This window comes from Ranitomeya imitator, chromosome 5 (genome assembly GCF_032444005.1).
Source record: "Ranitomeya imitator isolate aRanImi1 chromosome 5, aRanImi1.pri, whole genome shotgun sequence".
In the NCBI taxonomy this organism is placed as follows: Eukaryota; Metazoa; Chordata; class Amphibia; order Anura; family Dendrobatidae; genus Ranitomeya; species Ranitomeya imitator.
Window position 1 is genome coordinate 517,789,962 of NC_091286.1, and position 24,408 is coordinate 517,814,369.

Genomic DNA, 24,408 nt, shown 5'->3' on the forward strand with positions numbered 1-24,408 from the left:
GTGGACTTGGTATGAAACCTAGACTTAGTTGAAAATGACGACATCTTCAACTAATTGTAGGTTTCATACCAAAAGCAGTGTTTTCAGCATTTATTATTCTTTAAGTTCCATAGTTTTGTTTTTGTTTCGAAAGGAAGGGGTAAGTATAATGTTCTGATTTCTGTTCTGAGACAGGAGCAGTGGAGACAACATTATGCTTTATACTTTACATTATATAGGATACTAACTACTTCTACTCATTGGCTGTTTATGACATTTAGCTTTACTGTCAGACCCATGCCTTAACTGTCACAGGAGAGTGGACTATCTGCAAGGGCTCACAATCTACAAATTATACCCATTATTGTTGTGGACCTTCTACCATTTTCACCCATTTTTCTTGTTTGTTGCTTTACCCCTCAACTTAGTCTTTATTTCAATACCCTTGTTTTCACGTCATTTGACCATGTTACTTTCTTACATATTTGTGGGGTATTTTTTTTGTTGAATATTTTTTGATTTATCAAGTTCAAATTAGGCGATTTGTTTTGCCTTATTATGCAGACATCATAGACAAACGATTAGGCCGAACCACCATTCCAGCAGAGTAGGACATATGCAGGATGGGTAAATAACACTTTCCTATGTTCTTTTATGATGGCAGATGTCTGACCTTGGATTTACATCCTTACAATTCACTAGTGGTCCATGATCTTGTTCCAGGCCCTGTGTATGTTCCATTACTAATGTAATGTGTTTATATTGGCTTGTCCTATCCTACTATATGTCGCTATTTTTCTGTGGCCTGTTTTAAAGACCATCTAATTTTTATATTCCTAACTGGTCATAGTTACTGTGGGTTGATTACCACGCTTTTCCTCCCTCCTTTTTGATGTAGTACAGGCACAGTATACGGCTAGGTACACACTGCATCCTCGCCTATTGTAGGAACCATAGGCTCAGGAGATCTACATCAGGCAATGTTAATAGTCTGAGAGGAGGTTATGACATCAGTCTGCCAAATGTACCCATCCGGAGGTAAATATATGGTATTAATCCTCATGCCAACCAGATGAAGCCAACGCAACACACTTTGGACCTCCTTAGACCTTCTGCTAAGAGAACCAAGAAAATATGCATTTACGGTAGTCTAAGAAGCAAAGTTACTCATCCCGTTGCCTCACTGCCATCTTTGTTTGCCTCCATATAAAAACCATTTCCTAGGTTTCAGTCAGAGAAGAAGCGGATGTTCGGGTTCGTCGATACGTTACAGGTTTAGTGGGAATATGCATGTATAACATAAATGGAGTCCACACACATTTTGAGGTTTTACTTTAATGGTAGGTTTATTTAACTTAATTTGTATCTTCTGTAAAGAGGACTAGTAGAAAGGCTCAGTTTAAAAACTCTACAGTAACTCGAACACGACAGCTCCATCCTCCATAGCCCCCAATGAATCTCCAATGCCGATAAATGTGTTTATAATTTAGAATAACTTAGCGATCTGCAATATAATCTTATTATACAGAACATCCAGAGAACTACACGCTAACAGTAGCAGAGTATTGGAGTCTTAGATTTTTTGCTAGAGCTTCACTTTAAACTATAAAAAAGAACAGATTCTTATAAAAATTAGATATCAAAGACAAAAATCTCAGGAAAATGAAAATGAGATAACCTATTCCAACACTGGAAATGATGAATAGAAAACAAGGTTTAATGCCAGCATTATGTGACGTATGGGACAATATGAAACAATGGCTTGAAAACAAAAAACGTGGTTGGGTCTACACAGAATTTCGTTGCATTGTGGCTGTAAAACTCCATAAGAGGGCAGCACTCAGAAAAACCTTGCATGTGGGACTTCAAAAAGGTACAACGAGATGGCAGAGACCTCCAGCCTGCACCAACAGGAGCTGTCTTCAGAGCAGGCCTTCATAAACACCAGCCTCGCTGACCCCTTCAGAAAAGCCCACGTCATGCCTGAGGGGTTAGAAATAGAGGTTAGTTAGACACAAGGCGCCGCATTATGAAATCTACACACATTTTATGGGAAACTCAATGTAAACTAAGGCTATTGCTTGTGCAGTAACGCCAGGGCCATAGTAACAAAGTGGGGACAACTTCTGCCAGGTTGCACCAGTGTGGGCACCACATGCCTCAAGTAAACGGGTAGTGGAGAGGGAGTTACATCTGAAAAATGTGTTCTAAGCTTCTACGCTTGAGGTTCATAACTGGCAGCGAGTAATTGATGGAGGAGGGAAAGACATTTGGGCCCACCATTAACCTACAATATTTTAAAATGTGAGTCTAGCAACAATATTAAACCTATATTACAGCAGACTGACGAAATGTGCATGTGTAATGTGCATAGTAACGATGACCATGAATTCTCAATGTGAGCAGATGGTCAATGCCATTGGCGTTCTTGTGATCACGTGCCAACAAGACTCAGCCGGCTTCTCCCAATAAAATAGTATTGATAAAAGTGCAGGTCTCATTTGGATGCAAACTGCGAACATATGGTGAGGTTCCCACCCAATAGTATTGAGAAAAAGGGAGAATCGTGAGTGTGTGAATAAACGCATGCTGTCACGATTCGGCAGTCTGCGGTCACACACAATGACTGCACACAAGTTTATTAATACCAAGGCTATAATTCTTGTACAGCATTGCCAACCGTCCAGAAATTCCTCGACAGTGGAAAAGCAGACATTCTTATGCCCGTAAAAAAAAATATGTAAAATATACAGGGTGGTCCAAAAGTAGGTGGACAGAAAATAACATTTATTTTGAATTATTTTTTTTTTATTCTGGTAAACCAGAGAGCTATGTGACACAAAAAAGTAACATTTCCCACATTTCTACTTTACATCAGCACAATTTTGGAAACAAATTTTTGTTATGAAGTTATAAGGCTTAAACGTTGACCAGCAATTTCTCATTTTTACAACAAAATTTACAAAACCATTTTTTTAGGGACCACCTCACATTTGAAGTCAATTTGAGGGTTCTATATGGCTGAATATACCCAAAAGTGACACCATTCTAAAAACTGCACCCCTTAAGCTGATCAAAACCACATTCAAGAAGTTTATTAACCCTTCAGGTGCTTCACAGCAGCAGAAGCAACATGGAAGAAAAAAAAATGAACATTTAACTTTTTAGTCACAAAAATAATCTTTTAGCAACAATTTTTTTTTATTTTTCCAAAGGTAAAAGGAGAAAGTGGACCGCAAAAGTTGTTGTCCAGTTTGTCCTGAGTACTTCAATACCCCATATGTGGGGGTAAACTACTGTTTGGGCGAACGTCGGAGCTCGGAAGAGAAGTAGTGACGTTTTGGAATGCAGACTTAGATGGATTGGTCTGCAGGCGTCACGTTGCATTTGCAGAGCCCCTGATGTACCTAAACAGCAAAAAAAAAAACACTAGTGACCCCATATTGGAAACTAGACCCCCACAAGAAACTTATCTAGATGTGTGGTGAGAACTTTGAACCCAAAAAAACATGTTTGATAAATCTCCCCCTTCATAACCCTATTACACATACTGTCCACCTACTTTTGGACCACCCTGTATAAAATTGTGACCGTGATTTTTTAGAGACTCTGGTTTCTTGTAATTCTCACTTTAGAGTTCACAGAAAATACATTCATATCAATATAGGGGATACAGACACGTCATTGATAATCTTAATGATTCACTACAGTTTTTCAATATCATAAAATAAGTTAGCCACCTGTTATTTTAAGCCGTCCAGAAAAAAAATAAAAATGCAGTTTGGAGAACCCTGTTGTAGGGAGATTTTTCTAAATTAATAATTTTCCTTACTGGTTAATGAAGCACCACAACCATGTAGGAAACATTGCATCCCAATACTGGGCAGAAAACAGGTTGGGTGACCTCATTAATAGCAGGCCTCGGTGCATTTCTTGCGCCCTGCCCTATTTTTTGCTAATTATTGGTAGGGAATATTTTACACCCACCCTCATTCTAGATTCTTCATTTACGGCACTAATACTATTTCAGCAGAAGATCAAGGTTACAGACATCCATATACTTACAAAATCAATCCGGTGCTGGAAAATGTGGTTATGAGCGGTGGTGGTTGGGAATCGCATCCATGTGAACATTTAACTTCATCTCATTATCAATAATTTGGACAAGTTGCTGCATTGATGGGATATGGCCAGATTCTAGCTTTGACCACACAGGAACATCTGGAATAAAATACAACAAAATAGAAGACAGGCAAAAAACAAAGCACAATCTACTGGTCAAAAGCCGGGCAGCCAGACTCCATTCCAAAAAAATAACATGGTCAGCGCTAACCTTAGTGGTGTGGCCACCATAGAGGTCTGTATGCAAAAACATGAAACTTACTAAACACCTAAGATAATTAAACTCCTCAGTGACACTGGATGGATGTAGATTTGTACGTTAACCCCTTTCTGACCTCGGACAGGATAGTACGTCCGAGGTCAGATCCCCCTCTTTGATGCAGGGCTCCGGCGGTGAGCCCGCATCAAAGCCAGGACATGTCAGCTGTTTTGAACAGCTGACATGTGCCCGCAATAGCGGCGGGTAAAATAGCGATTCACCCGCCACTATTAACTAGTTAAATGCCGCTGTCAAACGCTGACCGCAACATTTAACTGGCGCTTCCGGGCATCCGTCTGGAAATGAGCGCATCGCTGACGCCCGTCACATGATCGGGGGTCAGCGATGCATCAGGATGGTAACCATAGAGGTCCTTGAAACCTCTATGGTTACTCATCCCAGCCTACTGTGAGCGCCACCCTGTGGTCGGCGCTCATAGCACACCTGCAATTCAGCTACATAGCAGCGATCTGAGTCACTGATGCACAGGCTGTCATGGTGCCCAGGAACGCAATTTCTGATCACACCGGATGGTGCAATGCCGAGCAGGGCTGTGGAGTCGGTAAGCCAAACCGCCGACTCCTCAATTTTCCGGACCCCACAGCACTTGTCACTACTGAGCATGTGCATAAAGTGCAGCACAGATTCATCTCCTCCAGAACTATAAACTATTTCCATAGAGGTGTGGGTGTGGGTGTGTGTGTGTGTGTGTGTGTGTGTGTATGGATGGATACATACATACATTACCCCGTCCATAGTATGTCTATTTCTCTATGGCTTGATAAGAGGCCCTGTGCAGCCAAAACCTGGTTCTTCTGCACTAAAAGTAGAGCATCTGGTGACCTGGTTCCTGGATTTCTCTGTATTGCTACAACCTTGAGGAGCATTGCACCAAGTGTGCACGGGAAAGAGTGGCGCATGGACCTCCTCTATTCCATGATGTAGATTGGATATTAAATCGCCAATCAGTTTTGATCTCTGATCTCAAAGACCCCGGAGAACATGATTCGGGTTGGCTTCTACCGTCCCCAGTATTGCGATCGCCGTTATACACGGAATAACGGCAACCGCAAGAAAGAAAAAAAAAAAAGAGAAAAAAAAAAAAAAGAGTCAGATTTCCCATTTTTTTCTCTCTCCTCTGATATGATCTAGCACATCAGAGGAGAGAGAAATGGGTTTAAGGGCAAAATTGGCTGTCACTAAGGGGTTAAGTTATCTAAAAGTGAAGTGTATGCTTAAGTTCAACTACGTGAAAGTCAGCAGATTATGCACACGACCTGGTGGGAACAATGGAAGTTTCAGGAAGTTTCCCCTCTACACAAAACTTAAGGTACCGTCACATTTAGCGACGCTCTAGCGATATAGACAACGATCGGACCTAAACTAGATTGCTGGAGCGTCGCTGTTAGGTCGCTGTAGAGATGTAAAACACAGCAACTCCAGAACGATGCAGGAGCGATCCAGTGACGTACTTATCGTTCTCGCTGGTTGTTCGCTCCGTGAAAAAACATTGCAGGAATCTTGCTTTTGCTGTCAAACATGACGAATCAAGCCGACCTGACGACCAAATAAAGTTCCGGACTTTCAGCTACGACCAGCGATGTCACAGCAGGATCCTAATCGCTGCTGCGAGTCAAACACAACGAGATCGCTATCCAGGACGCTGCAACGTCACGGATCGTTGTCGTTCTCGTTGTAAAGTTGCTCAGTGTGAAGGTACCTTTACTGTGGTAACTTTTGAGATAATCACATTGGCTTTTCAGCCCTCATGATATAATGGCGGGATGCCAATGGGTTAATATGCAGCCAGTGGCCTATAGAAGGCCCCTGTCAATGTTACCTTGGTAGTCCTGTCAAGCCCAGCTGTGCTTAGAGGAGACCTATCACAGTGTATATAGTGCAAGTGATCAGACGATCACAGGTTCAAGCTCACTAATATAAATATTAGGGTCACGTGTAAACGTTCAGTATTTTACCTCAGTACATGTAAGCCAAAACCAGGAGTGGGTGAAAAATCGAGAAGTGGTGACATGTTTCTATTATACTTTTCTCTGATTGATCCACTCCTGGTTTTGGCTTAGAAATACTGAACAAATACTCAAGGTGTGCACGTGGCTTTAGGGTACCGTCACACAGTGGCACTTTGATCGCTAGGACGGCACGATCCGTGACGTTCCAGCGATATCCTTACGATCTCGCTGTGTCTGACACGCTACTGCGATCAGGGACCCCGCTGAGAATCGTACGTCGTAGCAGATCGTTTGAAACTTTCTTTCGTCGCTGGATCTCCCGCTGACATCGCTGAATCGGCGTGTGTGACGCCGATTCAGCGATGTCTTCACTGGTAACCAGGGTAAACATCGGGTTACTAAGCGCAGGGCCGCGCTTAGTAACCCGATGTTTACCCTGGTTACCAGCGTAAACGTAAAAAAACAAACATTACATACTTACCTTCCATGTCTGTCCTTCGGCGCTGTGCTTCTCTGCACTGGCTGTGAGCGCCAGCCAGCCGGAAAGCACAGCGTTGTCGTATCGCTACAGCGTCGTTTCAGTGCGACGGTACCCTTAAAGTCTCAAAAATCTGACACACACACCTTACACCCTCCCCTCCCCCAAACAATGTGCTACTCCAGAGCATAATGTTGACAAATGATTTTTACCACACAATGCATACCGTAAAAAAAAAAAAAAAAAGTCGGAATTGCATTTTTGCCCCCCACAATTTCATCCACATTGGCACTCTTTTTCAGTTTTTTTTTTAATGTAAGTTGAATGATGTCATTCAAAACTACAACTCAACCCTGTAAAAAAACAAGCTCTTATTTGACTATGTTGACAGAAATAAATAAAATATATATATATATATATATATATATATATATATATATATATATATATATATATATATATATATATATGTATATATATATATATATATATATATATATATATATATATATATACTCTGTCACTTGCTGCTCCCATCCTGTCATGGGCTGCTCCCATCCTGCGCCCCCGTTCTGTCATGTGCTGCTCCCATCCTGCGCCACCGTTCTTTAATTTGCTGCTCCCATCCATATGCCCCATACGCTGCTCCATAAGATGCTCCATAATATATGCCCCGTATCAGGGGGCGTAAGTAACAAATAGCTGTGGCATGAAGTGCCACAGCCTCATGCCACAGCAATTTGTTACTTGCGCCACCTGATACCTTTCCGCCGCCATTTTCTTGGTCCTCCTGCTGGCGGAATCGGCGCCTGCGCAGTCCGCGCTTTCCGGCGCCATTTTCTTGAAGACACACTGCAGTGCGCAGGCGCCGATTCCGGCAGCAGGACAAAGGAATCAGGTGGCGTAAGTAACAAATTGCTGTGGCATGAAGTGCCACAGCTTCATGCCACAGCAATTTGTTACTTACGCCATTCCTTTCCACCCATTTTCTTCGTCCTCCTGCTGCCGGAATCAGCGCCTGCGCAGTCCGCGCTTTCCGGCGCCATTTTCTTGAAGACACACTGCAGTGTGTCTTCAAGAAAATGGCGCCGGAAAGCGCAGGCGCCGATTCCGGCAGCAGTAGGACGAAGAAAATTGCTCCTGACGGACTGCTTTTTCCGACCACACATGCGTGGCCGGAACTCCGCCCCCATCTCCCCGCACCTTACAATGCGGCAGCGGATGCACCGGAGAAATGCATCCGCTGCCTCCGCTGTGCAGTGCGTTAAACGCTAGCGTCGGAATCTCTGCCCGACGCATTGCGACGGGGAGATTCTGACGCTAGTGTGAAAGTAGCCTAACACTGCACAAAAAAAAAAAAAAAATAGCTCCCCCCCAGTAGCGTCCACCCTACTGACTGGCATGGAATGGAACGGTGGATGACTCCTGGACAGTAAGGACAGAGAAATTACTAATGATGCAAAATTGACAGAGGGGAAGACTGACCAGAATGGAGTCTACATTCACAGGAAAAACAAGGTGCTTGACCACAGTAGTAGAGGCCGAGGACGAGATTGCTCTCCTTTAGTATTACGCATGATAGAAGAGAGGCAGGCTCACTAACAAATGCCAGAGGTTAGGGGACAGAAAAGAGGCTGATGCTGAGGAGAGTCAGTCTGCAGAACAAAGCTTCCCCACATGAGAGCGGAGGTCTCGCGAGTTGATCCTACGGTTCTGTGGTGATGAGGGGTCAGAAGGGCTAGAAAGGCTCCTGTGATGCAGAGTCCGGATGCTGGAAACTGGTGACCACGGGGAGGAAGAGGCAGGCCTCCCGAGAGAAAAGGGCGAGCAGTTTCCCGTGCCACAGAAGGAGGTGAGGGGGTGTGTCTGCAGCAGGCAGATAGCCCACACGACAAGGAAGTAGTGAGGGGGCAGAGCGCCGTGGCTAAGGCTACTTTCACACTTGCGTTGGTATTGGCCCCTCGCAATGCGTCGGGCCGACGTACCGACGCACGTTGTGAAATAAATGAACAACGGGGCAGCGGATGCAGTTTGTAATGTCCGGGGAGGAGGGGGTGGAGTTCCGGCCGCGCATGCGCGGTCGGAAATGGCGGACACGTCGCACAAAAAAAAGATACATGTAACTTTTTTTTGTGCCGATGGTCCGCCAAAACACGACGCATCCGTCGCACGACGGATGCGACGTGTGACCATACGTTGCAATGTGTCGCTAATGCAAGTTAATGGAGAAAAAACGCATCCCGCGGGCAACTTTGCAGGATGCGTTTTTTTTCTCCAAAATGACGCATTGTGACGGCCGTCACACGTTAGTGTGAAAGTAGCCTAAGCCGCGCAGAGGCCGGGGTCTAGAATGAGAAGAGAGGCCGACGCAGGAGAGGGGAGTGTCGCGGATGACAACAAAAAAATAAGAGGTGAAGAGAAAGCCTAATGGACAGTACAGAAAAAAAAAAAAAGGGGGAAATAGTTACAGAAAAACACCAAAAACCGAGGTAGATATGGGTCTAAGTGGAAGACCCATGTCCACCTGCTACTGTCACGAAGATAAACTGATGAACTTAGTGCCAGTCGGTGGGGTGTACCTGCTGGGGAGGAACTAATTTTTTTGTACATAGTGTCAGCAGCATACACCCATGGTTTCCTGTCCCCCAGTGAAGCGATAGTGAAAGCAGGTTTATTTAAAACGTGATATATAGATAGATCGATACACACACACACACACACACACACAGCCTTAGGTCAGTTTCACACTTCCAACTATCACAATCCGTGTACTGACCGGCCACCACCCTCCTGACCCAAACACAACTGTCTCATAGTCAACAATGTTGCTTCTGAGTTCAGGAGACACAGCTGGTCCAAACGTTATGCTCCACATATGGATTGAGGGTTGGACATGAGAAACCACCCTTTAGTGGAAAATTTACCAATTCCCAGTTTGTTATGGCTTGTGTCTCCAGCACCATATTAAGGTTTACAAGAACTTTGTGGACATAATGACAAAGGGTTAAAGGGAAGGTACCGCGTTTGTAGGTCATTAATAAATCACTGTAATGTAGCATAACATGCTGCTATAAGCAAGTTTGAAATGCATGTGAAACAGATTTCATGTGTTATATGAGTTAAAGAATGCACTGGGGGCTGACATCTTGGTTTTGCAGCAGTAGCAGGGCACTATCAGTGTCAGATTACGGCACCCCATGGACATAGGAGATAATAGACCGGCGCTGACCCTATCTGTAACATTGCAGCAGCATTAGCAGTGAGCTGGGCACGCCTCTGTGGGCTGCACAACTCACTGCTGTAGGTGTGACTAGCTGCCATTTTATTATAGCCCTGTGCTATCTGCCCAGCTCCACTTACTCTCTATCGCAGGACAGAAGAAGCCCTTACTGCTCCTCTGTACTCCAGGCAGGCACACATCCTCTGCTCCTCACATGCTGCCCTGTGTGCTTCTCCTGCTGTGTCTCTGCCTCCCCCTCACACACAGTCCCTGTGATCTCCTGTAAGGGTACCGTCACACAGTGCAATTTTCATCGCTACGACGGTACGATCCGTGACGCTCCAGCGTCGTAACAATATCGCTCCAGCGTCGTAGACTGCTGTCACACTTTGCAATCTACGACGCTGGAGCGATAATTTCATGACGTATGTGCGATGTAGAAGCCGTTGGTTACTATGCGCACATCGTATACGATATATGTTACACCATGCAATCATGCCGCCACAGCGGGACACTAGACGACGAAAGAAAGTTTCAAACGATCTGCTACGACGTACGATTCTCAGCGGGGTCCCTGATCGCAGGAGCGTGTCAGACACTGCGATCTCGTAACTATATCGCTCGAACGTCACGAATCGTGCCGTCGTAGCGATCAAAATTGCACTGTGTGACGGTACCCTAAGCTGCACTCACCGCCTGCAGAGAGGGAGGTGACACCTGGAGAGAGAGAGCAGGGCAGCTGACAGGACAGGGATTAAGGTGGGGGAAGGGGGATGGCAAGAATGTTATTCACAAAAAATGCTGCTGAGCCCACTGTGTTCTGCTCCTCTGTAAACAGCTGTGCCTCTGATGCAGTAACTGCTGGTGATAGCAGGTCACAGGGCAGTCACACACAAAATGGTGCTGCCCTGTGATGCTGCTCTTCAATCTTACTGTTAGCAGCAAATTTGGGGCAGTAACTGCTGACATTATTATTATTATTATTTATTATTATAGCGCCATTTATTCCATGGCGCTTTACATGTGAGGAGGGGTATACATAATAAAACAAGTACAATAATCTTGAAAAATACAAGTCACAACTGGTACAGGAGGAGAGAGGACCCTGCCCGCGAGGGCTCACAATCTACAAGGGATGGGTGAGGATACAGTAGGTGAGGGTAGAGCTGGCCGTGCAGCGGTTTGGTCAATCGGTGGTTACTGCAGGTTGTAGGCTTGACATCACCATTTCCCTCCCCTTTTGGGTGGTCTAATATCCCTGGGGCAGAGCTGCTAAATCTTACTATAGCTGCTTGAGGTCTAAAATGGAAAATGCACCCTCTAGTGGTAAATATGTATATTTGTAGAAAAATATATATTTTTCATATAGAAATGTTTGCAAACAGTGCAAACATTGCATTAATACATTTTAATTACTATTAAGCTTAATTTCACAAAAAAACAAAATACAAGAAAACTGGTGGCACCTTCCCTTTAAATAGTTAATTATTCATAGCTTACATAGAAGCAGTGAAAGTCTGCGTGCAAAGGTTAACCGGCACGGCTACAACCACAGTAGCAGCCACACAAACATTTACTGGTGGGGTGTCACAGGATGTTGTACAGTATGCTCCAGGACCCACAGATGGCGATGCAGCCAGCGCTCATGGGTTTCACGGTGCCATATGGAACCTGTCTACATGCAAGTCACAGACTGCAACGTAGAACATTTACCATTCAAAGTGATCTCGAAGGCTCCGGTAGACATACACTGGTTCTCAATCATGTTGCTCAGGAAGAAGACCATCATGCAGGCGTAGACCTAGCAAGAAACCATGAGCAGAGGAAGGGTCAATATCAGAAGAGCAGCAAACATTAAAAGAAAATCTTACGATACTCAACATTTTAGGGAAAAATACAATATAAACACAGACATTGTGCAGGGATCTGATACAAGTCAGCTTTGTTGCAGTTTGTATTCAAGATTGAAAAAAAAAAAAAAGTTGCTTTTGACATCAGAACTTCCTTGTATTAACAGTCGAGCGTCTCCAATTCCCATCCTCCTGTAGCGCTGGGTCTCAGAGCAAACACTTGTTCCTTGGGTGCCAGGAACCAGATGATGAAACTGGCAGCAATACATATTGGGTAACAGGCAACATGTGAGCGTGTGCACAGCAATGTGCAGAAAGCTAGGTTTCCTTCCCAGACAGTTGGCAATCAGCTCTTGTACCAAGAGCCTGCTCCTATCACACAGATCCAAGTTATCTATGAACAATCACTGATACCAGGTCACCAACCTTATTTTCTTGTCCCCATTGCCAAAGACCTGGAGGTTGCATGCCGAAAAATGCGAAAGGATCCTTTCCAACAATTATTAGGCCTATTAATACTAGCTTGAAGACTGACAGGAACGATGCAATGTGTCTAAGAGAGTTAAGGAAAAACAAAAACATTACATGACACTTTAATGTACAAATCGGGGCCAAGGAACATATTTCGGCCTAAAGTGGTTGTCCCGGGCAAGTTTTCATCCATCTACAGGAAAGGCGAGAACTTTCTGATATCGGTTCTCTGGGACCCCCACCTATCCAAGAAACAGGGATCCAAATACCCTCTCATTGTCTACGGGACTGCCACAGATAGTAAAGTACAGTGCTCAGCTGAGAAAATGAATATAGTGGTGTATATCAGGACATTTCATTCTTGTTCTTAGCATTGGTGGAGAGTCCTACAGGTCTGAGCCCTGGTTAACAGCATGTTAATGCCTTTCCTGTAGCTAGGTAATAACTTTCAGAGTTAAGGTACAGTCACACTCAGCGACGCTCCAGCGATATAAACAACGATCCGACCTAAACTAGATAACTGGAGCGTCGCTGTTTAGGTCGCTGTAGAGACGTCAAACACAGCAACTCCAGAACGATGCAGGAGCGATCCAGTGACGTAACGGCGACTCACTTATCGTTCTCGCTGGTTGTTAGCTCTATGTAAAAACATTGCTGTCATCGTTGCTTTTGCTGTCAAACATGACGAATCACGCCGACCTGACGACCAAATAAAGTTCTGAACTTTCAACTACTACCAGCGATGTCACAGCAGGATCCTGATCGCTGCTGCGTGTCAAACACAACGAGATCGCTATCCAGGACGCTGCAACTTCACGGATCGCTGTCATTCTCGTAAAGTTGCTCAGTGTGAAGGTACCTTTAACACAATCGCCTTGAAGGGTTTATCCATAATCAGAAAGTTCTGTTATTTCTCCAGAAACAGTGCCTCTCTTCATCAAAGGAAGCACAGAGTATAGCAGCTCAAAATTATTCATTCACGAGTATGGGCCAAACACAGCCAGCACTCACATAAAACCACTGTAATAACTATACTAGATATATATGAATATTAGTATTTACTGCATATCCATGTACATGCAACAATTACCCCAAAGAAAAAAAAGAAAGATGGCAGGAGGGGAAGACCTAGAAAGCATTCAAATCTGAAAATCTACAACCCCTGGCAAAAATTTATGGAATCACCGGCCTTGGAGGATGTTCATTCAGTTGTTTAACTTTGTAGAAAAAAAAGCAGATCACAGACATGGCACAAAACTAAAGTCATTTCAAATGGCAACTTTCTAGCTTTAAGAAACACTAAAAGAAATCAAGAACAAAAAATGTGGTAGTCAGTTATGGTTACTTTTTTTTAACCAAGCATAGGGGAAAAATTATGGGGTCACTCAATTATGAGGAAAAAATTATGGAATCACCCTGTAAATTTTCATACCCAAAAACAACACCTGCATCAAATTAGATCTACTCGTTAATCGGCATCTCAGGCTATGTGCCCACTTTGCGGTTTTTACCGCGCAACCGCGGCGATTTTGATGCTGCGGACCGCAGCAGTTTCCATTGCGTTTACAGTAAACCAATGGGAAACCGCAAACCGCTGTGCACATGCTGCGGGAAAAACCGTGCAGAAACGCAGCGGTTTACAACCCGCAGCATGTCACTTCTTTGTGGAGAATCGCAGCGATTTTGCACCCATAGAAATGCATTGATCCGCTTACTTCCTGCATGGGGCTGTGCCCACCGGTTGCTACCCGGGGTGGAGGAGAGGAGACTCTCCACCAGGCCCTGGGAAGCATATTTGTGGTAAAAAAAAAAAAGAATTAAAATAAAAAATGACATACTCACCTCTCAGCGCTGCACGCGGCCGTCCGGTCTCAGGTTTGCTATGCGAGCAGGACCTGCGGTGACGTCGCGGTCACATGACCATGACGTCACGGAGGTCCTTCTCGCACAGCATCTTTGGAACCGGACCGCCGCCTGCAGCACTGAGGAGATCGGGACGTCAGAGGGGGAGTATAACCATTTTTTTTTTTTTAACATTACTATTGATGCTGCATATGCAGCATCAATAGTAAAACCAGTGCAGGAGTAAAACCCGCAGCGGAAACCGCAAGACAAAACGTGATAAATCTGCAGGGATAACCGCAGCGGTTTTGCCCTGCAGATTTATCAAATCCGCTGTGGTAGAACCCGTAGGGACCCGAACCTACGTGTGCACATAGCCTCAAAAGGAGTGATCACACCTTGGAGAGCAGTTGCACCAAGTGGACTGGCATGAATCATGGCTCCAACACGAGATGTCAATTGAAACAAAAGGAGAGGATTATCAAACTCTTAAGAGGGTAAATCACGCAATGTTACAAAAGATGTTGGTTGTTCACAGTCAGCTGTGTCTAAAATCTGGACCAAATACAAACAACATGGGAAGGTTGTTAAAGGCAAACCTACTGGTAGACCAAGGAAACTTAAAGCAATATGTTTCCAAAAGAGGAAATGCACAACAAAACAAATGAGGAACGAATGGGTGGAAACTGGAGTCAACGTCTGTGACCGAACTGTAAAAAAAGCCTAAATGGGATTTACATACAGAAAAGCTAAACGAAAGCCACCATTAACACCTAAACAGAAAAAAAACAAGGTTACATCGGGCTAAGGAAAAGCAATCGTGGACTGTGGATGACTGGATGAAAGTCATATTCAGTGATGAATCATGAATCTGCATTGGGCAAGGTGATGATGCTGGAACTTTTGTTTGGTGCCGTTCCAATGAGATTTATAAAGATGACTGCCTGAAGAGAACATGCAAATTTTGCACAGCCATTGATGATATGGGGCTGCATGTCAGGTAAAGGCACTGGGGAGATGGCTGTCATTACATCTTCAATAAATGCACAAGTTTATGTTGATATTTTGGACACTTTTCATATCCCATCAATTGAAAGGATGTTTGGGGATGATGAAGTCATTTTTGAAGATGATAATGCATCCTGCCATAGAGCAAAAACTGTGAAAACATTCCTTGAAAAAAGACACACAAGGTCAATGTCATGGCCTGCAAATAGTCCGGATCTCAATCCAATTGAAAATCTTTGGTGGAAGTTGAAGAAAATGGTCCATGACAAGGCTCCAACCTGCAAAGCTGATCTGGCAACAGCAATCAGAGAAAGTTGGAGCCAGATTGATGAAGAGTCCTGTGTGACACTCATTAAGTCCATGCCTCAGAGACTGCAAGCTGTTAGAAAAGCTAGAGGTGGTGCAACAAAATACTAGTGATGTTTTGGAGTGTTTTTGGTTTGTTTTTCATGATTCCATAACTTTTCCCCTCATAATTGAGTGACTCCATAATTTTTCCCTATGCTTGGTTAAAAAAAGTAACCATTACTGACTACCACATTTTTTGTTCTTGATTTTTTTTAGTGTTTCTTAAAGCCATAAAGTTGCCATTTGAAATGACTTTAATTTTGTAGAAAAAGCAGATCACAGACATTGCACAAAACTAAACAACTGAATGAACATGTCCCCAATAAAACCCATTCCCAATACACACAGACGAAAGTAATGGAATAAAATGGCCGTGAGGTTTTATTTTGGGTTACATAATTAATAAATAACCAATAATGTTCCATATATTAAAATTCCAATAAATTCCAAATTTACAGTAAAACCAAATCCACCCATAACTGAGTGATTTTACCCCACGAATAAAACCATACGACAACTCATAACAAACAAATAAAGGGAGGGAGGGTGGGCTCTTCTTTCTTCGTGCGCCCGCAGACTGAGGTGACAGGAGCTTGACACGGGGTTATATCACAGAAAAATACCGCCAAAACCGTTACCAGCCAATCAAAATTTGTCAATAAAAGGGCGCACAACCACTGGTCAGAGCCGGCTAGTCTATTAATAGCACACCGATTACCATTACCTCAAGATTTTTTCCCCAGTAACATAGGAAGAATAAAGTGGGGGTTAGGGTATATGTGGACATGAGACCCCCGCCATATTTCTGTGTGTTTCGGCGGGGGGGCTTACATTCTCCAAGGCCGGTGATTCCGCAATTTTTGCCAGGGGTTGTATAATGATGCTGTCCTTCAGTGTAAGAAAATGTGATCACACGGGGATGGAGGAGCTGCAATTACATTCCTGCCCTCGTTTCTCAGATGATTTTGGAAAAATCACAGAACAGACATCAGCTTCTACAGGAAACTTTTTCTCACCCTATTATTGATTGCTTGCCCCATGAGCACACAGGTCATAATACAGACGGTGAATATCCCATTCTTACCTATACAAGGGGTGGGGAAGATAATTCTCTCCCTCTATACGGATGTCTGGGTACCGCTGGCTGATGACCCGCATGTACTCCTCAAACACCCGCCGGTAACCTCAGGAGATGCTGCAGAGGAACAAAATAGAAGGTGTGCACACATGAGTCTATGTAATGATAGACAGACAGACAGACAGACAGACAGACAGACAGACAGACAGACAGACAGACAGACAGACAGACAGACAGACAGACAGACAGATAGATTCAGCCTCATTTACCCCATGGAAATGGATAGAGTGCTAGGACCTTTCCCCTCACATTCAGATGTAACAGGCTCCATAACCCCATGGATAGAGTACTAGGACCCCTCCCCATGCACTCAGATGTAATCATGCAGATCCCACCTATGGTGACCACGTGTGCGGTTTCCCGATCAGAGGCAGGTGATGTGCGAGGGCTTCTGTTATTTGCACTGAACCAAATAGAGAACATTACAGAAATGTGTTACCACTTCTCCATATATTCTCTGGATGTGGTTGCTGGAGGACCCCTAGTGTGGAGACGGCTTATGGCATATTCTGTGGAACTTCCTCCATAAATACACTAAAAACTGGTATTAGCTGGCTGGGCGAGGTACGCAGGTGTTATATGTACACAGAAACATGACCGCAGCTCTGCTGTTTATACCCTACAGAACAGGCTTGTTTCCCCAAAAACACACAAGAGCAGACCATCTTCTATGACATTAATTCACCAATGTCAAGAACTTCAGTAGGTGGCGCCGCTGAGCCCTGATGCACAGCGCTATTCTCCCCTAGGAAGCATGCTCTGTACATGGAAAGGAAAATGCCTCACAGCATCCATCCATGTGTGTGCGATTGCTTTCTTATAAATGCCCACAATGGGAATACCCCTTCAATTTTGCCAGTCAACCACTTTGGTTTGGATTTGGACGGTTCTGTCATGCTGTGTGCTGCCAGCTCCGAACACATGGTGTCTGATGAAACATGCCACCATTTTCTGATCTGTTTGACTGGTGAGGATCCCAGAGGCTGCCTGCCACAAAGCAGTGATTATAGATCCCCCTTGTAGGGGGAATAAACTGCCTGTAATGAGAGGAGCACTGGTTTACCATGTAAGAAGTTTGGTAATGACCTTCGTCACCTAGGAATGATGGGGGATGATGAGGCTGGTGCCATCCTTCTTGCCCTAATCTGATTGTCAGCAGCACATCACAGACATGTTTACGCCGAGCGGCAATCATCCGGGAAGGGAAGCGAACCTAATGCTATACACTACTGTTCCAAAGTTTAGAGTCACTTAGAAATTGGACAGAGGAAGATTGGAAAAAAGTATTATGGACAGATGAATCCAAGTTTGAGGTGTTTGGATCACACAGAGGAACATTTGTGAGACGCAGAACAACTGAAAAGATGCTGGAAGAGTGTCTGACGCCATCTGTCAAGCATGGTGGAGGTAATGTGATGGTCTGGGGTTGCTTTGGTGCTGGTAAAGTGGGAGATTTGTACAAGGTAAAAGGGATTTTGAATAAGGAAGGCTATCACCCCTTTTTGCAACGCTATGCCATACCCTGTGGACAGCGCTTGACTGGAGCCAATTTCATCCTACACCTGGACAATGACCCAAAGCACATCTCCAAATTATGCAAGAACTATTTAGGGAAGAAGCAGCTGGTATTCTATCTGTAATGGAGTGGCCAGTGCAGTCACCAGATCTAAACCCCATTGAGCTGTTGTGGGAGCAGCTTGACCGTATGGTGCCAAAAAAGTGGCCATCAAGCTAAACCAACTTGTGGGAGAGGCTTCTGGAAGATTTGGGTGAAATTTCTACAGATTACCTCAGCAAATTAACTGCTAGAATGCCAAAGGTCTGCAATGCTGTAATTGCTGCAAAGAGAGCATTCTTTGACGAAAGCAAAGTTTGAAGGAGAAAATTATTACGGTATTTCAAATAAAAATCTTTTTTTCAAACCTTGTCAATGTCTGGACTAGATTTTCAATTAGTTTGGCAACTCATTTGATTAATAAAAGTATGAGTTTTCATGGAAAAGACAACATTGTCTGGGTGACCCTAAACTTTGGAACCATAGTGTACACCTGTTCCTGTATCAGTCGGCCACCCCCCAAACATTACTAACGTAGTCATCACACCAATCACATCTGGGAACAGACAAGAAAGAAAATCCATTCTGCCATTTCTTCACAATCTCCATTTCTGGGAGAGCAGAGAATGGGGCCACTGCAGCTCTTATAGGATCATCATGCACTTTTCCCAAGACCCCTGAAGAGTTAACCCTTTATCACTGCAGACAATTTTGACCTTTAATCTTATTTTTCTTAGGGTATGTGCACACATATCCTGGAGGACTGCGGATTTTTCCGCAGCGGATTTTGGAAAACCGCAGTGCTAAACCACTGCGGTTTTTACTGCGGATTTATTGCGGTTTTTACTGCGGATTCCGCTGCGGTTTTCCATCTGCAGTTTTCTTTTGGAGCAGATGTAAAACCGCTGCGGATTCCGCAGAAAGAAATGACATGCTGTGGAAAATAATCCGCTGCGTTTCCGCGCGTTTTTTTTCCGCAGCATGTGCACTGCGGTTTTCGTTTCCTATAGGTTAACATTGTACTGTAAACTCATGGGAAACTGCTGCGGATCCGCAGCTGCGGAAACGCTGCGGATCCGCAGCAAAATCCGCAACGTGTGCACAGAGCCTCAACCACTTAATGACCACCAATACGTTTTTTAACTGACCTGAGATATAAGGCCATGTTCACACGTTCCTGATTTCCATCCTTTTTTTTCTGCACTAAAAACCGCAGCTCTTGGCAGAAAACGCAGGTCCTTTTTTTGGTGCTTTTTTGGTGCGTTTTTTGATGCGTTTTTTAGTGCGTTTTTTTATGCAGTTTTCTATGCAGAGTCTGTGTGTTTTCTAGGGTGTTTTTTAGGGTTAAAATGGCTGAAAATACCCTAACCCTACCCCTATTCTAACCTTAGTGGAAAAAAAAAATTCTTTATTTTTTTATTGTCCCTACCTATGGGGGTGACAAAGGGGGGGTGGGGTGTCATTTACTATTTTTTTATTTTGATCACTGAGATAGGTTACATCTCAGTGATCAAAATGCACTTTGGAACGAATCGTCGGAGCACGGGGGGTGGCATCGGAGCATGGGGGGGTGGGATTGGGGCACGGGGGGGGGGCAGCCACACTGCACCACAAACCGCAGTAAAACCCGCAGATATTTTTTTGATCTGCGGGTTTTACTGCGGGTTTGACCTCACAATGGAGGTCTATGGGTGCAGAACCGCTGCTGTTCCGGACAAAGAAGTGACATGCTCCTTTTTTCCCGCAGCTATTCAGCGCGGCTTTTTTTGTGAAATTCAGGATCATGTGCACAGCGGTTCCTGTTTTCCATAGGGTACATTGTACTGTACCCTGCATGGAAAACAGCTGCGGTTCCGCAGTAAAAAACGCACTGTGTGAACATGGCCTAAGAGAATAGCCTCCCCATACAGGTGACAATCCAGCAGCTGTCCCCTATAGCTGACAACTTGCTGCATCAGCCACGATCAATGTTTGCACTGTCCGTATCTGTTTAACCCCTTAGATGCTGCTGTCAATAATGACTATCATATAAATGGTTAACAGAGTGAGGGGGCTTCCTATTTATCCCCATTGATACCCTGAGGTCATGACTGTATGGTCCTGATGTTTGCCATGGCAATTCATGATCAAATAGAGGCCACAGAGCCTGACGGCTATAGTGACCTGTTCAAAAGTTAGAGGCATTTAGGTGGTTAAAATACACTTTCATTCTTATCATGGCACTTTGCATTCATTCCTGAAAAAGCATCTGAATGGTTAATCTACTTGACAGCAGTTTTCGATTTGTCAGGGGGTGAAGTTTTTAAAATAGTATCACTTTAGAGGGTTTACAATATATAGGACCCCTAAAGTCACTTAAAACCTGGATAGGTCCCTAAAAATATTAGTTTTGTAAATTTTCTTAGTAAAAGGAAAAATTACTGCTACATTTTTAAACCCCCTAAAATGCTAACAAAATAAAACCACATTTTACAAATGGCTCTGATGTAAAGTAGAAATGAGGGAAATGTTATTTATTCATGTTTTTCTATGGGATGACTATCTGGATTAAAGGGATAATCATTCATAGTTTGAAAATTGCTAATTTTTTTTTTTTTTACATTTTTTGACAAATTTCTTATATATTTTTTAAAATAAACAAAACATATTGACCTAAATTTACCATTATCATAAATTATAATGTGCCACGAAAAAAAAAAACAATCTCCAAATCACTGGGATTTGTTGAAGCGTTCCAGAGTTATTACAATGTAAAGTGACAATGGTCAGATTTCAAAAATTTGGCCTGGTCACTAAGGGGTTAAGGGACAAGTTGTATTTTATCACTTTTTGGGAATTTATACTGAAGGCAATAGACTGCAGCGCCCACCTGTTCATACATTTATGAGAGGCTGCGTTAAGTTCTGCAGTGATGTCCGATATAAAAAGCCGAGATCAGAGTTAGGCTAGGTTCACATTGCGTTAGGGCAATCCGTTAAGCGCATAGCGCTAGCAGATTGCGCTAACGCAATGTTTCTTTTTGGTCCGCGTTCGCCATCCCCGCTATCGCAGATCCCCGATCTGTGCTAGTGAGGACTGGACCTCGGACGCTGCAAGTAGCGTCTGAGGTCCGTCACAAAAGAACGGCACATTGCTAGCGATGCGCTACAGGCAGAAATAACATTGCTGTCAATGGGTGCGCTAACAGACCCGTTGCACGGCATTAATTGCGACATTTTTGCCGTGCAACGCTGTCCGTTAGCGTTAACCCATTAACGCAATGTGAACCTAGCCTTACCTCTAATCCGGATTATTGCATCAGAAAGCCACTAGAATCATAGAATGGTGGAGTTGGAAGGGACCTCCTGGGTCATCTGGGCCAACCCCCTGCTCAAAGCAGGATTCACTGAATCATCACAGACAGATGTCTGTCCAGCCTCTGTTTGAAGACTTCCATTGAAGGAGAACTCACCGCCTCTCGTGGCCGCCTGTTCCACTCATTGATCACCCTCACTGTCAAAAGGTTTTTTCTAATATCTAAGCTGTGTCTCCTCCCATTCAGTTTTATCCCATTGCTTCTACAATTTCCTTGTGCAAATGAGAATAAAGATGATCCTTCTAGAATGTGACAGCCCTTGAGATATTTGTAGACAGCTATTAAGACTCCTCTCAGTCTTTTTTGCAAGCTAAACATTCCCAAATCCTGTAAACATTCCTCATAGGACATGGTTTGCAGACCGGTCACCATTCCGGTCGCTCTTCTCTGAACTTACTCCAGTTTGTTGAGGTCTTCTTTAAAATGTGGTGCCCAAAACTGAACACAGTATTCCAGATGAGGTCTGACCAAAGAGGAGTAGGGGGCAATAATGACTTCACATGATCTAGACTGTATGCTTCTGTTAATACAACCCAGAATTGCATTTGCCTTTTTTTGCTGCTGCATCACACTGTTGACTCATGTTCAGTCTGTGATCTATTTGTATTCTCAAGTCTTTCACATGTGCTGTTGCTTAGCCCTATTCCTACCATTCTGTATATGCTTTTTTCATTGCCCAGATGTAGTACTTGCATTTTTCCCTGTTAAAAACTATTCTGTTAGTTGCTGCCCACTGCTCCAGTTTATTTATATCTTTTTCAATCCTCTCTCTCTTCTCTAGTATTAGCTGTCCCTCCTAGCTTTGTGTCATCAGCAAATTTAATCAGTGTACCCTCAATTCCTTCATTAAATCATTGATAAAGATGTTGAACAATACAGGGCCCAGGACAGAGCCCTGTGGTAGCCCACTAGGTAACGCAGGCTCACAAAGTACAGAAGTCAGGCTGGAAGGGGGCACTCCACAAGAATTCGGCACAATGATCGACAGATCTCTGGTGGTCTGGCTGCGCAACTACCTTTTATTGTCAGGGAAGGTGACATCTCATCATACATTTCCCCTGCATGGTGGCTATAGCCCCACATCATGTCAGCCATATGGTGGTGCAGGGTCTGACAGCGGCTCTACCACCTCAGAGCAGGGGGCTGCAGCTTGCCACACACCCCTCTTCCACACTAGGGGGGCCCAGCTCATCACATGCCCCTCTAATGCACTGGGGGGGGGGGGGGGGGCCCGGTTCCACGCTAGAGGGGCCCGGCTCCCCACGCACCCCTCTAATGCACTAGTATGGTCCGGCTCCCCACGCACCCCTCTAATGCACTAGTATGGTCCGGCTCCCCACGCACCCCTCTTCCACACTAGGGGGGCCCGGCTCCCCACGCACCCCTCTAATGCACTAGTATGGTCCGGCTCCTCACGCACCCCTCTTCCACACTAGGGGGGCCCGGCTCCCCATGCACCCCTCTAATGCACTAGTATGGTCCGGCTCCCCACGCTCCCCTCTTCCACACTAGGGGGGCCCGGCTCCCCACGCACCCCTCTTCCACACTAGGGGGGCCCGGCTCCCCACGCACCCCTCTAATGCACTAGTATGGTCCGGCTCCCCACGCACCCCTCTTCCACACTAGGGGGGCCCGGCTCCCCACGCACCCCTCTTCCCTACAAGGGGGCCCGGCTCCCCATGCGCCCCTCTAATGCACTAGTATGGTCCGGCTCCCCACGCACCCCTCTTCCACACTAGGGGGGCCCGGCTCCCCACGCACCCCTCTAATGCACTAGTATGGTCCGGCTCCCCACGCACCCCTCTTCCACACTAGGGGGGCCCGGCTCCCCATGCATCCCTCTAATGCACTAGTATGGTCCGGCTCCCCACGCGCCCCTCTTCCACACTAGGGGGGGTCCGGCTCCCCACGCACCCCTCTTCCACACTAGGGGGGCCCGGCTCCCCACGCACCCCTCTTCCACACTAGGGGGGCCCGGCTCCCCATGCATCCCTCTAATGCACTAGTATGGTCCGGCTCCCCACGCGCCCCTCTTCCACACTAGGGGGGTCCGGCTCCCCACGCACCCCTCTTCCACACTAGGGGGGCCCGGCTCCCCACGCACCCCTCTTCCACACTAGGGGGGCCCGGCTCCCCATGCATCCCTCTAATGCACTAGTATGGCCCGGCTCCCCACACGCCCCTCTTCCACACTAGGGGGGTCCGGCTCCCCACGCTCCCCTCTTCCCTACTAGGGGGCCCAGCTCCCCACGCACCCCTCTTCCACACTAGGGGGGCCCGACTCCCCACGTGCACCTGTGTGCCCTTACAGGCTGCTACAGAGCTTGCCGAGAAGCCCACAGGGGACATCACTCCGTGGTAAGGACAATGGTGGCGGCTGCTGTGATGCCGCTCAGCAGCCTCCTGTAGTCACAGCGCCCTCCCTCGCACACTGAGAGCACTGCAGCACAGGCCTCTCCGTGCAGCCATTACTCAGCGGCGCAGCTCTCCCCGCCGCTCCCGTGCTGGGTCAGGTCGGGACCGCTTGCTATACCCCGGGGACAAGGTGACCCCGCAGGACGGTGCTGGGAGCGGGCGCTGTGCGCACACCCGCCATGTCTACTCACCAGATCTGGAACTTGAGCAGCGGCCCCGCCGTGTACTGCATCCTCAGCTTCCTGCTCGGGACACCGTTCCCGTCCGCCGAGGCCGCGCTCAGTACAGCAGCCAAGACGCCGCTCACCAGCAGCAGCCACGGAACACACCGAGCAGCCATCCTGGCCTCAGCGAGCGACTGTTGCACTGCGCAGCGAGCGCCGGGTAGTGGGTATTGC

At 45.6% G+C, this 24,408-nt stretch overlaps 1 protein-coding gene across 1 annotated transcript; it reads right to left on the reverse strand.

Moving 5' to 3' along the window:
- Window positions 1-1,298: 1,298 nt before the first annotated feature.
- SELENOT (selenoprotein T) lies at window positions 1,299-24,408 on the reverse strand. Its single transcript, XM_069727528.1, has 6 exons — window positions 24,202-24,408; window positions 16,632-16,742; window positions 12,305-12,431; window positions 11,742-11,829; window positions 4,045-4,200; window positions 1,299-1,962 (listed from the first exon to the last, which is right to left on the reverse strand). The coding sequence occupies exons 1-5, from the start codon at window positions 24,348-24,350 to the stop codon at window positions 4,073-4,075; spliced, it is 603 nt and encodes a 200-aa protein (XP_069583629.1). The 5' UTR covers window positions 24,351-24,408; the 3' UTR covers window positions 1,299-1,962; window positions 4,045-4,072.